This window comes from Phaenicophaeus curvirostris, chromosome 9, assembly GCF_032191515.1.
Source record: "Phaenicophaeus curvirostris isolate KB17595 chromosome 9, BPBGC_Pcur_1.0, whole genome shotgun sequence".
In the NCBI taxonomy this organism is placed as follows: Eukaryota; Metazoa; Chordata; class Aves; order Cuculiformes; family Cuculidae; genus Phaenicophaeus; species Phaenicophaeus curvirostris.
In genome coordinates this window covers 11,083,185-11,100,010 of record NC_091400.1, presented here as the reverse complement: position 1 = coordinate 11,100,010, position 16,826 = coordinate 11,083,185, and the positions used below count along the sequence as shown (strand labels likewise).

The following is a 16,826-nucleotide window of genomic DNA, read 5'->3' as shown; positions in this document are numbered from 1 at the left end:
AGACGGGAAAAACGCGGCGCGCCCTACCCTTTTTTGCCCGCACCGCTTTGCCCGCTTCTAAGATGGCGAGCCCGCCGCGTGCGAGTGACGTAAGGAAGATGGCGGGTCAAGGCCCTTCTTGCCCTCACCTAAGATGGTGTCTCGACCGCCTCACAGTCTACGGGTGAGTGGGAGAAGACGACGGACACGGCCCTTCCTGCCCTCAGCTAAGATGGCGGCGCGCCCCGCCCGCGGGGGCGAGGGGAGAGGGCGGCCCCGACTGCGCCGCAGGAAGGGGCGGAGGAGGAGGAGGGAGCCCCGTGCTCGGCTCCGGAGCGGGGCTGCGGGCAGCAACGGGGCTCGCCATGCCGTGCGCGGCCGACTGGCTCAACAACCCCTTCAGCGTCGTGCAGGGCATCTTCGGTGAGCGAGGAGAGCGGGGCCGGGCGGGTGCTCCCTCCTTCCTCCTCCTGTCTTCCTCCTTCCTCTCCTTCCCTCCCTGCCTTTTTCTTTCCCTCCATTCCCTCCCTTTTCCTTTCCTTTCTCCTCTCCCTGCTTTCTCCCTTCCTCCTTTCCCTTTCCTTCTCTCCTCTCCCCCCTTTCCTCCCTCCCTCCCCCTCCCTCTCTCCCCCCTTTACTCCCTCCCTCCCTCTCTCCTCTCCCTCCTTTACTCCCTCCCTCCCTCTCTCCTCTCCCCCCTTTACTCCCTCCCTCCCTCTCTCCTCTCCCCCCTTTACTCCCTCCCTCCCCCTCTCCTCTCCCCCCTTTACTCCCTCCCTCCCCCTCTCCTCTCCCCCTTTTCTCCCTCCCCCCTCCCTCCTCTCCCCCTCTCCTCTCCTCCTTTCCTCCCTCCCCCTCTCCTCTCCCCCCTTTCCTCCCTCCCCCTCTCCTCTCCCCCCTTTCCTCCCTCCCCCTCTCCTCTCCCCCCTTTCCTCCCTCCCCCTCTCCTCTCCCCCCTTTCCTCCCTCCCCCTCTCCTCTCCCCCTTTCCTCCCTCCCCCTCTCCTCTCCCCCCTTTCCTCCCTCCCTCCCCCTCTCCTCTCCCCCCTTTCCTCCCTCTGTCCCTCCTCTCCCTCCCCTCAGACCTGGAGGAGAGGAGAGAGGGACTCACAGTGTGTGTCGAATGTCCAGAACAACCTGTGCTGGGTACATGGGCTGCCGAGCAGTGGTGGAAGGAGGAAGATTTAGATCAGACATTAAGAAGTAATTCTTCACGCTGAGGGTGGGGAGGCCCTGTCCGCAGCTGCCCAGAGCAGTGGGGGCTGCCCCATCCCTGGAGATGTTCAAGGCCAGGTTGGATGCGGCTTTGAGTGACCTGATCCAGTAGTCTCTGCCCATGGCAGGGGTGGGACTGGATGGGCTTTGAGGTCCCTTCCAACCCAAACCAATCTATGATTCATTCTGTGATAGCACAGAAGAGCCACCAAGTGAAGCAGTTTCTGTGCTCAGCTTGCTCATAGTGATCATAAACAACAGTGAGCTTGGAGCAAAAATCAGGAAGTGTCCTGGGAGTGGCTGAGGGACCTGGGGTTGTTTTGCCTCGAGAAGAGGAGGCTGAGGGCAGACCTCATCACTCTCCACAGCTCCGTGAAAGGAAGTTTTAGCGAGGTGGGTGCTGGGCTCTTCTTCCAGGTAACAAGTGATGGGGTGAGAGGAAATGGCCTCAAGTTGTATGACAGCAGGGTTAGATTGAATATCAGGAGCGATTTCTTTACTGAAAGAGTGGTGAAGCCCTAGCAGAGGCTGCCCAGGGCAGTGGTGGAGTCTCCATCCCTGGAGGGGTTCAGAAAGCTTGTAGATGTGGTGTTTTGGGTCATGGTTTAGCAGGCACAGTGGGGTTGGGCTGATGGTTGGACTGGATGAGCTCAGAGGTCTTTTCCAACCCCAGTGATTCTATGATTCTAAAGTGGTAACTCACCTCCTCCACTTTCCAGCTGGGGGTATTGCAGCAGTTCTGAGCTTTTCCTTGCTTCCAGGCGAGGCTGCGTTCATTTGCCTGAAGGTGGCAAGTTGGTGCATTTTTAAGAGGCATGAAGTATTCCAGAATGTAATCATTTGTCCAGAATAGAAGTAAATGTTTAAATTGCCTGCTCTGTTAGGACACTGCTGAACAGAAGTCCATTATGTGATGCTAATGCACACGTAAATGTGTTTTGTTTGTAGCCCAAAATGTTCCAAACTCTGATTGGGAAAAGAAGGTAACGGAATACTTCAAGGAGAAATTGAAAGAAAATAATGCTACTAACTGGGTAAGATTGTTCTATTCCTTTAGAATTACGCCGTTCTTTAGGTTCATTCTTTTCCAATCTTAATTATTGCAGCACCCCGTGTTTGGTAAGTTCCTCCTTTTCGTGATAAGAACAGTTCTGAGTGTTAGGCGTAGTCCTTGTGGTGCATTCTCTACATCTCGGTTGCTTTAGTCTGTGTGTAAAGCAAGGATGTGAAATCCTCACTGCAACCGGAGAAGCCAGTCCCTTTGACTTGAGTGTCCCGTTTATTCCTGGACCATAACTGCCTGTTTGTAGCACGATCCAGTAGATGGCAGAGCTGACAAATACTGTCATTTTTGAAAGTGTTAACGCCTGCCCCGGCTACCATGAGCCTGCAGTGCTTGTACACCACGCCGTCCTACACTGCTGCTTATAAACCTCTTCTCTCACAACTTCTCATCACGATGCTGTAGGCTTTAGGTTGAATAAATAGCTGCTTGGACTGTCAGGCTTCAGGGAAAAATACTTTCTGCTGAAACTGTGCATTATTGGACCAGGCCTGTTTTTTTACAGTCTAGCAATGTTTAAAAATAAAGCACCCGTGTTTGAGTTTAAAAGCTGGTGTTTTTCTAAAAGTCTGTTGACAACAACATTATGGAACAGTGCTAGGTGTGTTAGAAACTTTCATAGCAAATCTGTTGTGCTTATGGCTGAAAAGACAAGTAAAAATGAGTTGGTTTCTTTTTTCTTCCTCTGTGAGAATGAGAGTATTCTGTAATTAATGTTTCAATGACAGTTTGAAGTGCAGGCAGCAAAATTATGTTAATTTTACAACTTTAGAAGGAACTGAAAGCACACTTTCTTACTCAAGAAACATGACAGAATGTATGTTTGTTTGTTAAAATGCCGTTTCCTGTAGGACAACATCTGTTTTGGGTTTGGTTTTTTTTCATTTTCATTTTGGATGTGGGTTTTTTCAACAGATTAACTTCAAAATCAGACAACTATTCCTTTTTGCAACTGTCATTATTTCAAGTTATACCACATGCCTAGGCATTGATTTTTGGTTTTTTTCCATAGTCATGTAAACATATGGGAAAAAGACTCTCCCAGTGTAGACCTGGAAACTAACAGATAGGTCTTCTACAGCCTTTTGTTATAAGAGATTGTACGTGCAATTACTGTGGTACCAGTGATACGTAATACGTGGTAAAAGTGCTGTGAAGTAGGAATAAAAGAAGGAATAAATTGTATTTAATACTGCAGTTGCAATAATTCCCTGTTTAAGAGCGAGTTTCAAATGTACTTTAGTTTTGACCTGGTTTTGGTGACTGAAAAGCATTTCTTTCTACTGTCGGGACTGAGAATTTCTTAATGTTTATATACCAGCTGTTTAGGAATAAGCTCTTTTTCTCTAGGTCCCGTCACTGAATGATGTTCCTGTACATTACCTGAAACCCAACAGCTTAGTGAAGTTTCGCTGCATGGTGCAAGACATGTTTGATCCTGAGTTTTACATGGGCGTGTATGAAACAGTTGACCCAAACACGAATGCACGTGTAAGTGAAATACTGATTTATTCTTTTAGTAAATGTTCAGCATTTTCTTCACTCTAGTCTTTGCATTTCCTCTCATTTCTGAATTATACCTATGGAGTATTTAATGGAGGGGATTCTGCCCTCTATTCGTTATCTGGAGTCCTGTGTCCAGTTCTGGAATCCTTAACGTAAGAAGGAGATGGAGCTGCTGGAATGGGTCCAGAGGAGGCTACAAAGATGGTCCCCTGGAGCCCGTCTGCTATGGGGACAGGCTGAGAGAGTTAGGGCTGTTCAGCCTGGAAAAGAGAAGGCTCTGGGGAGATGTTAGAGCAGCTTCCAGTGCTGAAAGCTGGGGAGGAACTGTTTTCAAAGGCTTGTAGTGATAGGACTGGGGCAACAAGTATAAACTGGAGAGGGGCAGATTTAGACTAGACGTAATGAGGAATTTCTTCCTGATGAGCGTGGGGAGGCCCTAGCCCAGATTGCCCAGGGAAGTCGTGGCTGCCCCATCCCTGGAGGTGTTCAAGGCCAGGTTGGATGGGGCTTGGAGCCCCTGATCCAGTGGGAGGTGTCCCTGCCCATGGCAGGAGGTGGGACTGGATGGGCTTTAAGGTCCCTTCCAAACCAAACTATTGCATGATTCTCAGATGGCATCAGCAATACTTCTGATATTTCTGTTGGGAAATAAAGATTACTAAAATAATGAAAGCTTTGGCAGTTTGTGTCTGCATAATGTTAGACTGCAATGATTTTGGTGTCGGTAATTCATATTTGAGACGCTGTCAGAATAATTTACTTGCCTTTTCCTCCTTGACAGGTTCTGCATTTTGGTAAATACAGAGATGTGGCAGAGTGTGGGGTAAGTTATACGACTTAAACAAATTCTGAGATGTAATAGTAGATAAAGATGTAGTTTGTAAGTGTTTGTTTATTGCTCACTAGTGGATTCCTGGAGATAGTACTCTTAAAATGCAAAGTTAACCTCCGATTTGGAAAGAAGAGTGTTCTTAGCTGCCCGTGGGCATTCTGAGTTCAGATTTCAAGCCATTTCTGTTGTCTTTAGAATTTGTTTTGCTTGAAGGAGGGTAAAAAAAAAAAGCGAACTCTAAATCTGGAAAATCTCTGCTATGGAGAAGAATTTATTCTTGGTAGCACAGAGCTGTTAAAATCAATGAATTATACACACAGACTGCTTGGATCCAATGTTTTATGATATGTAGTCCTGCATGTTTGTTATAACTTCTGGCTAAATAACAGAATCCATGGGGTTAGTTTAAAAAAAAAGGACAACAAACTCTTCATCAGATTTGTAACAACATTCCTTTTGATGTTGTAGCCTCAGCAGGAAATCGATCTGAACTCCTCCCACACTGTCACCTCCGAGAGACAGACCTTCTACTGCGTCCCAGTGCCTGGTGAATCAGCATGGGTGAAAGAAATATCTTTTTTTGGCTGAGCTAGTGCTCTGTTGCACAGTGATCAACAACCAGTTCATTAGAAGTAGGGAGATAAGTTAATTTAAGGTTTCTTTTATTTCAAGCAAATGGGGATAGGTGAGAAGAGGTGGTAGGTGTAAAATTGGTGGTGTGTTATATGTGCAGAGGGGATGCTTGTGTATTTAGAAGCCTTGCTTTTGGGTTCAGTGGGGGCTTAGGCTAGATTTTCATGTATGCTTGATAACTTCTAGTAATTTCTAATCACAAATGTTTAGAAAATGAAAAAATTCGTCTGAGCCATGGATTTTCCGTTGGCGTTTTCTGACTAAGTTAAAACGCTGTTACACTGAGAGTCTCCTACAGAAACCCATCAAAACACCAACAGCTGAGCGTATTAAGACAATAATTCCTGGAAAACTCAAGTACTGTAGTTTTTAAAGTTTGACCGTTGTCATTTTCTCAGTGAACACCAGAAATATTTTAGGGAGAAAGCAGTCCTCTTCAGTTTCTCCTAATACATGGAATTTGATTTATCCAAGTGGGATGGGTACAGGATGTTGCTTCTTATACTTTTTTGGAATTTTATGTTCTCTTCCCCTCCAGGGGAGCAAGGGAGAGGTCTAGAAAACTAAAGATATCTTGTGTTTGGTAAAAAAGATGATAAGAATTTGATGGTAAAACTATGATGAATTGATATTTCATATTCTGAGTTCAAAATACTGAACACTAATTCAATACTTGCCCATCGTGCTACAAAAAGGGAAAGTGAATTAACTTTTTCAAAAATCGTTTACACATAAGATACAAGCAATGTTACACATGTATGTGAATATTCTGTGTGTTTCTTTTATAGTAATGGTAACTGTATTGGATAGCAAGTCTTTGAATGTTATTATAATGTCTGTTCTGCAGGGCTGAGATGTGGGAGAGAGAGAATTCTTGAGGTTTTGAGTTGTGTCTGACCATGAGCGTGTTCTCTGCGTGAAAAAGAACCCTTTGTTAGAGACTGGCAGTGGAATAGCGCTCAGTGGGGTTGGTTGTTTGTTTTCAACAAAGCCAGTGAATGTTCTGCACTTCTTAAGCAGGTTATTTATGTATCTGAAAAGATGACTTCTAGACAGCAGTTTGAATCCTTATTTTCATGTACTGCTCAAAACAGGATAATAGCTTTTTGGTTTAAAAAAACCCAACTTTGTGTGAATTCTCTCAACTGAGCCTGTGTTGCCCTTAATCCTCAATTTTACGCATATATCAGTGCCAGCCAAGCTCGAGTGAGTCCCTCGACGTCCTACACCCCCAGCCGCCACAAGCGGAGCTATGAGGAAGATGAGGATATGGATCTGCATCCGTCTAAACAGAAAGAGCAACATATGGGTAATAGACTTTATTGATGAACAGTTGCTATGGTATCTTTCCAGAATTCGCAGAAATTACCTTTTTTAAAGGTTGAAGTGTTTGCACTTGAATTGTGACTGTTGATACAGCCTTCATAAGTGATTTGGTGGCTTTGTTGGAGTTACCAGTGGTTTAAATTGGAGCAGCGTGGGAAAGCCGATGGTGTGTGGTGTATGTGTATTGTAAGACTTGCGAGAGTCAAATCCTGAAGTTCATCTTCTGTACAGTGGCACCTGGGCCTTGCCTTTTCTGTGTAACAGCACACAAACCATTCGTAGCAGCAGGCTGAAACTCAGGGCGGCTTGTTTACCATAAAATCCACACTAGAGTGGGAAATTAATCTGGGGGAAATCATGTAACCTTGTCTGTCTTTGTAGGTGTTACTGTGTCAGTTAGGTGCTGCTTTGCTATAGACAGTAGTCTTTATCTTCCAACCTTACCTATTTTTCTGACGTGACGCTAGCTATATCCATTCACCAAGAGGAACCAGGTTAACCCCAGACACTTCTGTTATCCTGAAGAAAGCTATTAAACCTTTCAACGGGATGGTATTTTGGATACCAGCAGCGTTCAGAGCGCGTGCAGTTCTTACTTGCATCGTAATCAGTTTGTGAACTGTTCGTCTCGATGCTCTTCTGCAGAAATGCTACTTAAACCGGCACGTGGAGCTTTGGGGAGGTTTTGGCATGGGTTTTTTTTGAATAAGAGGAAGCAGTTCATTTAAAATCCAGTCCTTTTAACAAAAGAAAAACTGTAGAAGCTGTTGCTTTTTCTTGTTCAGTGCTATATGTCTGTCAGGTTCATGAGCCGAATCCAGTTTTTTCTTTTTGTACGTTTACCAGTTTGCAAATGTTTCATTGGATCGTTTAGGCTGTTTTATCTTCATACTCAGTGTTATAAATTGTAGGATAGATTTTTATAGCTCTATTATTGCTGAAAATCTACAGAGATTTTTAATATAAACTGTTCTGTTGAAGCACACTCTTACCTTTAAGAACAATCTAGATTTCTGACCACGAGGTGCGGACAAACATTACCTTTGCAGTCCTACCCAGTTTAGAAAACATTTGTTCGCACAGCTGAGGTGTTACATTTTAAAAATCAGTTTGTTGGCTGTGTTTGGGTTTCTAAGACACATAGATCTCTACCAGAACTCACCCTTATCTTGGTGATATAATATATGTATTTGTGAGACACTTCTGAGTAAGAGTATCTTCTGTCAAATATATCATTTTATTTAATATTTTTGTCTCAGACTTCTTCTTAAAATGGTTTAATTCTGTGTTCCTCACTGAAGAAAGTTAACACTTGCATTTCTGTTTAAAGAGCCTACAAATCCGTTATTTTTCAGGCACTGGAGGCGATATCCATGGGTGTGGAGAGCCAAAGAGATTAGAAACAGAAGCTTCTGCAGGTCATCATCTCATTTCTCCCAACTGCTCCCCTCCACTTGACTTAAATTTTCCGTTGCCAGGAGAAAAGGGACCAGCGTGTCTTGTAAAGGTAACCCAGGAGAAGAGGTGATGGGTGGCCCTCAGCGAGGCAGGCAAAATCTGTTAGTGTAGGCACTCAGACTTGCATTGGTTTCCAAGGTCAGAAATTGTCTTTCAAGTCCAGAAGTCTATTGCCGCAGAGCGTTATGTTGTTTCTCTTGCTATATGTGAATTGCCAAGCTCCTTCTGCAGAGTTTGTGCATCCTCCCTGCAGGTAACAATGACACAATCCATTGCTAGATGCTCAGGGGTGCAGCTGGTACCGACTCCTGTTTTTTTGCTGTTAGATTTGTCCTCTTAAGGAAAAGAAGTTGTGACGGAGCAAGCAAAACTCTATATGGCACATTTTTGTGCAGTGTTTGAAACTGATTCACTGCTGTGTAGCCGCCAGTATAAAATTTCAAGCTATTACCTTGCTGAATGCTCTCTTCTTCCGCAGATCTCGATAAATCTGATGAGAATGCAGTTCTTTACATTCACACAGCAAAAGAATGTCAGTAGGAGAAAGCATCCCATTGCAGAAACTCATTGGCCCTCTGAAGACTGGGGGGACCGCCTCATGCAGCATAGTCTCCTGGGATGTTTCCTTTCACCTGTGTGTGGGTACAGTCCTGCATCTGGCCCACCCGCCTTTGTGCTTTATTATTTTCAGGTCTATGAGAGCTGGGATAGCTTCAAAGTGAACGATGTCCTGGAAGTCTATGGTATTTTGTCTGTGGATCCAGTGCTGAGCATCGTAAACAGTGAAGAGAGGTAAGGCTCCTCTGATGTGTGATCCTGAAATGAAGGGTTTCTGTTTCAATAAGCAAAGTATTTTGGCTGTACCCTTAATACAGACAGGGAAAGGTGTAAATACATATCAGTTATGCTTGAGGGGTTAATTTTGTTGCTTAAAAATGCTTGCTATGGAAAGGGTTGAATCCCGTATCCTGTAAATTGATGTCCCTTGTATTCTTGTGTCCTTACCCTTGGGTACACGATGCAGCTTTCTTCTAGGCTGTTGTACAGCAGAAAGCACTTCTGCAGCTAAATGGTTTGTGCTCTTTCATGCCTATTAAACCTTTAATGACTGAGTGGATAGTGAACAAGGCTTTTAAATAAGCTTTAGGGTTCTAAAATGTCTTTTTGGAATTCTTTGCAAGTCCAGGAAAGTTGTTGCCGTAACGACTTTTGTAGATTAGAAAAGGAAAAAGATTGCATGTCTGCATGGAGAGTGGGAGAGAGACCGGAATAAGTATAAATTGGATTGATTTTTTTTCATTAATTAAGGTGTATCATCAAGTTATGCTGCTGATAGAAACTTCCCACTTCACCTGTTGTTCTGTTCTCCTGTGACTTGCTTGACAAAACACAAGCTAATTGAGAAGGATGCCAGAAGTCAGTGTTTAAAACAAAACTGTTACCACTCTGACCTATTTACTGCTGGTGTCTTGAGCCACTGTGCTTTAAATTCCTGCTGTTGGTGACTTTGTTTACCTTCCCAATCAGTGCAATATGGAGAGCACAGCGTGAATCCCTTACAGTGCCAGCTGCTTACAAGTGAGCTCAGGCGGGTCAGCTGCTTTGGGCTGTCGGTGCCTGGCAGCTAATCCCAGACTGGCAGCTCTGCTGGGCTGTCCTGGCTGGTGGTTTTGTTCCTGCCTGTCATTCTGTCACAAATAGACAAAATGGTGGCTTTTAGCAATGTTTTGAATGTAAACAGAGTAAAGAGAAAGAGATGGTAGTTGGTGGACGCAAAGTTATGAAGCCTTTCAGCTTTTAAAACTGGCATGATTTGATTTGTACCAAGCTTTACCATCATCTGGTACAGTCTCTTGAGGGATTTGAGTTTGTGTAACGAATGAAAACCACCTGGAAGAAATTTTGTAAGGCATCATCAGGTAGGGCAAAGTTTGTGTCTGAACTCTTAAATTCAGAGGTAATACCTTGAAGTTTGAGCTGAGATACCTGAGGATTTCTTTACTCCCTGTTTTTACTCAGCCAGCGGCACGGCTGCTGTGTGACTGTCTTGAAGATCCTGTTGTCAGGCTCAGAACCAGGTGGAATACAAAAATCCCATGTGTGCACACACAAGTGTCATAAGTCATTACCCTACTTCTTAAAAGTTACTGTTCAGACTTAGTACATACTGGACAGAACAAAACGTAACGCTTTATTTGATGCTACATGTTATTAAATCATGCAGCAAATAATAAATATGAAGGGTTAGGGGTTTAGGTTTTGGGGTGGGTTTGGGGTTTTAGGGTGGGGTTTGGTTGGTTTTTTTTCAGCAAAGTAAGATTTGATTCTTTTCTGATAAAGTAGAATCCATTTTTTTTGGGCAAGCGTGGCGTTTCTATATCGTTCTCTAACTGATTCCATATTTGTGTTTATAAAACCATGAGGCTGGCAGTTTGAATAGGGGTGGAGTTAGCGGGAACTGGGTTTGGATGTTGTTTGTTCCCGTGCGCTGTGTTCTTGGCCCAGTTCTGCCGCTTTTAGTCAGAGGGAGAGGAATTTGTGTGGAATGTCTAAGTCCAGTCGTGCTGTGCCCCTTCTTCCGGACAGCTCGGCCCTCGATCCGATGGAGTGCATGGACGCGGTAGAGGAACAGCGAGTACACAGTCCTCCGGCCTCGTTAGTCCCCAGGATTCACGTGATTTTGGCACAGAAATTACAACACATTAACCCATTGCTGCCTGCCTGCCTTAATGAAGAGGAGAGTAAAACCTGTGAGTGTTTGAATTCGACCTCTCTCTATGTACCTGTAAACACACGAGTTCCTGGTACGTGTGACCAGATGCTTCTTTGCTCAGAGATAAAGGCATCAACAGCAAGGTTTGAATTCAGACATTGTTAAATGGAGGAACCATTCAACACTACAGAACTGCAGAAGATGCAGCTGTTTGTGTTTGTGATCCCTATGCATTTGTTTTTCTGAACTAAATGTGATTTATATGAAGCTTGGTGTTGCATTTCGCATGCCGAAGGATTTTACAAAGTCGTTCAGCCATAAGATTTGATTTGTGTTCAAATGGAGCATGAATTGCTGGAAAATTAGATTTCCCATTTACTAGTAAGAGTGAAAATAAGAAACATACTGACAATGTAAAAATCATAATGCAGTGAGGAAAGTAAGGCAATTCTGTTTTGAAGCAGCTGTGCTATTCCTTGTGGCTGTTATTTTTCTGTCATTGAATTGTTGCATGCAAACCAGGTCATCACTAGATGATCTTTAAGGTCCATTCCAACCAAAACCTATAACTGGGATTTATCACTTTCTTCCTTATGTGCCTTGTATTGCTTGTCCTGAGCCACGCTACATGTAAGAGGGCTTTTTAATTCTTTAATATAGTATGGATAGGCTATCGATTTTGGAAATTGGGCTCCAAACTTCCCAGCCTTCTGCAAACGCATGGCACAATATCTCATTTAAAAAAAAAAGCATTTTCAAGGAGATGTTGAGTGACTCAGATTATCCAAAGCCATCAATAGCTTAGGTGGAAAAGCAAAAAATGTGGGGTTACTGCTTTGGAGTAACCATTTCCTTCATTATGCTTTAACAAAAAAACAGATTTGCATAGAGGGGATAGGGTGAGAAGCAGCACATTTCTGACTCTTGTCTTCTGCTCTTTTATCAGTTATTTCTAATTTCATGTCTGAACTGTCACCGGTGCGAGCGGAGTTGCTAGGGTTCCTCACCCATGCCCTGCTGGGAGACAGTTTGGCTGCTGAGTACCTGATACTGCACCTCATCTCGACAGTGTGAGTATTCAGGTGTTTGCTGAGAATTCATACATTCATCTTTTTTAAGAGATCTTCCCTTTGGGGGTTCTTTACCAAAATAAGGGCTGTGAATGCTCTGACAGACTTAGTGTGTTCCCTCATAGCTGATTGATAGCACAAAACAATTGAGATTTGACCAGAATGGGGAGAAGATGCACACTAAGAGTGAGAGGAAAGCCCAGGGCAGGTGAACAAATAAGCCTGTTAAGCAGGGAAATGGAGACTGGGCACTGAGAAAGGAAAATGATTAAGGAGAATGTTTACTGAGTAACAACTGAGCACAGGAGAACAGAAGATCTGGAAGGCACGTTGCAGGATCTCAGACACTCTAAAGGCACCACTTTTGTGCAGAGCAGCCAAGCCTTCCACCAGCCTTCAGGCCAGCTTAGCCCAGGATGGTAGTGAGGGAAGGAAATGGGACTGCCGCCTGTGTTTGTGTTAGTGTGAGCTCCTGCTCGCTATCAACACAGCACTCAAAGGGATCGATACCTGTATCCACTGTTAATCAGATGCTTGGTTTTGGTTTAGTTATGCCAGACGAGATGTGCTTCCTCTGGGAAAATTCACAGTGAACTTGAGCGGCTGCCCAAGAAACAGCATCTTCACAGAGCACATCTACCGCATCATCCAGCAGCTCGTTCCAGCGGTAAGAATAACAGTTTTAACGTTTCTGATTGTAGATGTTGCACTCATTGTTCCAGCCAAATAAACAACATGGAAGCTAAAGACAGACTTCTTAAATGAAGGCTCCTGCTGTCTGTGTAGAGAGCACGTAAAAATGGAGATGTGGCCTGCCTGTCAGCTGGAGTCTCTATCTACCAAGTCATCTGGGATGAGCATGGAATAAAATCATATCCTTACGGGTATCAAACTGACACACACAGTGCTACACACTTAATTTTGTCTTTCTGGATTGACATGTTTAGACATTTAAGTCATTCAATTTTCACATCAATGCTGTTTATCCCCAAGTTTGTGGATGAGTTCACAGGGATCCGTTCTGGGGTTGTAATAATTGTATTGCTGCAATAAATCAGTTGGGTTTTTGCTCATCCTAGATGTGTGATGCAGGTGATGGGAGTTCTTAACAACGTTATTTTCCTTCGGGAAGCTGCGTTTTTTCAAGTATTCGGCATTCGGGACAAAGCGTGTTCTGTATTGTGGCAACACCGTTTGTTTTACTCGCTGTGGAGGTTCCCAGGTCGCAGCTCTTGCCGAAGGAAGCACTATTTACAGGGAAGCTGGAGGGGAGGAACTGGGCGCATCAGTCTCTTTTCTCATTGCAGTCCTATCGCCTACAAATGACCATTGAAAACATGAACCATTCGCGATTTAACCCGCACAAAGACTACGCCGCTAATCGCCTCGTCAGCGGAGTCTTGCAGCTCGCCAACAACACTTCCCTCGTGGTAGATGAGACTCAGCTGGAGCAAGGACAGCTCGACACCACAGGTAGGGCTGGAGTGTTAAAAGCCGATACAAGACACTTGAAGCTAATTGTGCCCTGCTGATCATTTTCTATTGCAAAAATCTTTGTGGCTCCAAAAATTGGAAACATCCAGCAACTCCCCACATCGTTGTAGCAAGGTAGGTGTTGGTCTGTCCTCCAAAGTAAGACCCATGAAGACCTCACCTATGAACACAGACACTAGGCCAGGTAAAATCTAGGCTTGAAATCCTTCAGGAATTCTTATTTTTGGCCTTCAGAAATGGTTGTCTCTGTGCAGGAGGTACCACAGATACGAGAAGGAACAGTATGCTCATTAAGAACAAGACAGGGAAGAAAATCAAGTCTGGTGTTTGTTTGGATCCCATTGTCAGAACTTATTGTTGCCTTTCCAGGTGTTCACAATGTGACAGCGCTGGGGAATCTGATCACTTGGCAGAAGGTGGATTATGACTTCAGTTACCATCAGATGGAATTCCCGTGCAATATTAATGTCCTTATCACTTCAGAAGGCCGATCGCTCCTACCGGTACAGAAAAGTCTTCCTGAATTTGGGGAACTGTTGCAGTTGGTAATGACTCACTCGGAGTGTGGCATTCCTGAGCCAAGTGAAATGGGACAGCTGTCCTGTGACCAGGGTGGGAGTGTCAGCAGCCTGAGTTACTGCTGCTTACGCAAGCGCTTGGCTGCAGCCAAGCAAAAAACCAAGTGATTGACCTTCTCTGCTTGGCTGCACAGCGTAGCCGTGGCACAGCAGTAACTGGAGGTACTGATGGTGATGATGACAGCAGGGGCTAAGGCCCGTGGTTATGGTGCTGCTGCTCTCAAAGCCTTGTTCTAGCACAGCAGCTTCTGAGGTGATGGGTAACAAATCCAGTGCTGTCCCTTGGAACATGGAGTCACCCAAGCTCACAAAACTCTGCTGTCCTGCATTCGGCTACAGGAACTGAGAGCTTGCTCTTGTGCCTCTAAGGGAAACCGGCTCCTGCTTGAGTAGAGACTCAAAGGGAACCGTTAAATATTATTGTATTACTTAAATTGTGGGAAACAGCAACTTCTGTCACTTCAGAGATTAGATAAGGCTTGGAGTTGCAAAAGAAAGACGGGACATGGAAAGAGACGATATGTGGTTTTATTTTCCAGTCAGATTGCCAAGTCCACTTACAGCCCCAGATAATCCCACCCAATATGGAGGAGTACATGAGCAGCCTCCTCACGGCCGTGCTCCCGTCGGTGCTGAACAAGTTTCGCATCTATTTGAGTTTATCGAGGCTGCTGGACTACAGCATCTCTGATGAGGTGACCAAGGTACGGGAGACCTAACTTACCTGTTTTTAGCTGCCTATCCCAATAGAAAGTACCTTAAGGGAAACTTGCTGTACTTTCCCGTTGCTCTCCCTGCCCAGAAGTCTCATTGAAGTTTTCTAAAACCAAACAGAAGCATTTTCTCATCATGAATATGTGCAGGGTCCTACACTTGGGTTGCGGCAATCTGTGGTTTCAAAACAGGGTGGGGGAAAATATGATTAAGAGCAGACCTGTGGAGAAGGACTTGGGCTGCTGGGAGGTGAGAAGGTCGATATGAGCCGGCAATGTCTTCTCGTGGCCCAGTGACTGTGTCCTGGCTGCATCCAGAGCAGCGGAGCCAACAGGGCGAGGGAGGGGATTCTCTCCCTCTGCTCTGGTGAGACCCCACCTGAAGCCCTGAGTTCATTTCTGGGATCCCCAGCATCAGAAGGAGAAGGAACTGTTGGAGCAGGTCCAGAGGCAGCCACGGAGATAATGCAAGGGCTGGAGCCCCTCTGCTGTGAGGCCAGACTGAGAGAGTTGGTGTTGTTCAGTCTGGAGAAGAGAAGGCTGCGGGAAAACCTTAGAGCAGCTTCTATAGCGCTGAAAGGGGCTCCAGGAAAGCTGGGAAGGGCTTTTTACAAGGGCCTGGAGTGACAGGATGAGGGGGAACAGCTTTAAATTGGAAGGAGAAAGATTTAGGCTAGACATAAGGAGGAATTTCTTCACAGTGAGGGTGGGGAGACCCTGGCCCAGGTTGCCCAGAGCAGTGGTGGCTGCCTCATCCCTGGAGGTGTTCAAGGCCAGGCTGGATGGGGCTTGGAGCCCCTGATCCAGTGGGAGGTGTCCCTGCCCATGGCAGGGGGTGGACGGGATGGCTTTGAGGTCCATTCTAACCCAAACCCTTCTACGGTTTGCACTCCTGAGTATTTCAGTGCATGCTTCATGTGTGCCCTGCTTTCTAAAACTCACATTGAAAAAATAAATCCTTTTCAATGATGAGAAGTTGCCCCTTTTCACTCGGGTTTGCTTCCCGCCAGCAGGAAATTGAAGTATTTCCCTTGTAATCTAAGGGCAGTTATGGCGTTTGGCTCCCTACAGGCTTGTCTCATGGTGAGGGTTCATTGTCCCTTAATTACATGCTCTGTTGTTTGCAGGCAGTAGAAGAAGACTTTGTAGAGATGCGGAAGAACGACCCTGAGAGCGTAACAGCTGATGATCTGCACAGAACACTGCTCGTGGCAAGGTGGGTAGCACTGTCTGTCCTCTCTGAGGGTTTCCGGCCAGCAGGGAGCAAACATCAATGCCCGCGTCTGCGCTGGGTTGTAGCTAACACAAAGGGTGTCATCTCCTCTCCCCAGGCTTCTCTTGGCACAGCTTCGTAGTTGGCCAAAGCACTTTTTCTCCCGTGCTTTCTAGTCCATTGGACACAGGACTGGTTTTGTTCTGAATTAGCACCTCAAACATGACCTGTGAACAATATTTAACAGCTGTTTCTGCTCCCTCAGGTTCCTGTCTCTCAGCGCGGGGCAGACGACGCTGTCACGAGAGCGGTGGCTGCGAGCAAAACAGCTGGAGGTGCTGCGGAAAGCCAGGCTCCAGCAGCAGAGATGTGTCAATGGGAACGAACTCTAATAATCCTGTGGATGTCACTATGGAAAGGTGTCTTTTTCTCGCTGGAACCCCTACTGAGATTGGAATATTGTTTATACCAGGTTTTGTAGATAATTTATACCAAAAAGCTATGGCTATCTACTCACGCAGCCGAACACTTAACTCTGTTCAGCCAGTTACAATTATTTTATGACCTTTTTTTTTGGAGCCTGTTTTGTAAGTGAAAATTGGTAACAACGAGCAAATTGTTTGATATTAAACTTTAATACAGAGGTTGTGTAAGCTAATTTCCCTGAATAATAGGAAAATATAAGCCAGAGCCTTTCATCCACAGTAGTGGCAGCTCTGGCCTGGGATCATTCTGTGATGAAGTCCTTGAATGGCTGAATTGGGAGGAGCAGTGGGTTCAGGTGCTGGGCAGCTGTGGCTGAAGGAAACATGGGCTCTGGGGGGCTGTTCCTTGTGCTGCGGCACCAGTGATTGTGGTGTGGTACAAATTGCTGTGATCTCACTGCTGACAAGCTTTGCAAATGAAATACAGCTTCATTGTCCTGGGGGAACACCCTGACTAACTCCTCGCATGTACCTTAGAACCCTTCTTCAGGCACAACTCTTTACAAAAGCCTTCACTGAGAATGAGTGACCCCAAGACACAACCTCTCT

At 45.3% G+C, this 16,826-nt stretch overlaps 1 protein-coding gene across 1 annotated transcript; it reads left to right on the top strand.

Moving 5' to 3' along the window:
* Window positions 1-253: 253 nt before the first annotated feature.
* MCMBP (minichromosome maintenance complex binding protein) lies at window positions 254-16,435 on the top strand. The gene is made up of 16 exons (XM_069863751.1): window positions 254-402; window positions 2,142-2,227; window positions 3,607-3,747; window positions 4,544-4,585; window positions 5,063-5,164; window positions 6,407-6,536; window positions 7,909-8,060; window positions 8,703-8,803; window positions 10,598-10,761; window positions 11,671-11,794; window positions 12,344-12,461; window positions 13,102-13,267; window positions 13,658-13,791; window positions 14,406-14,570; window positions 15,707-15,795; window positions 16,058-16,435. Exons 1-16 carry the CDS (start codon window positions 345-347, stop codon window positions 16,182-16,184), a joined length of 1,899 nt encoding a protein of 632 aa, XP_069719852.1. The 5' UTR covers window positions 254-344; the 3' UTR covers window positions 16,185-16,435.
* The last annotated feature ends 391 nt before the right edge of the window (window positions 16,436-16,826 follow it).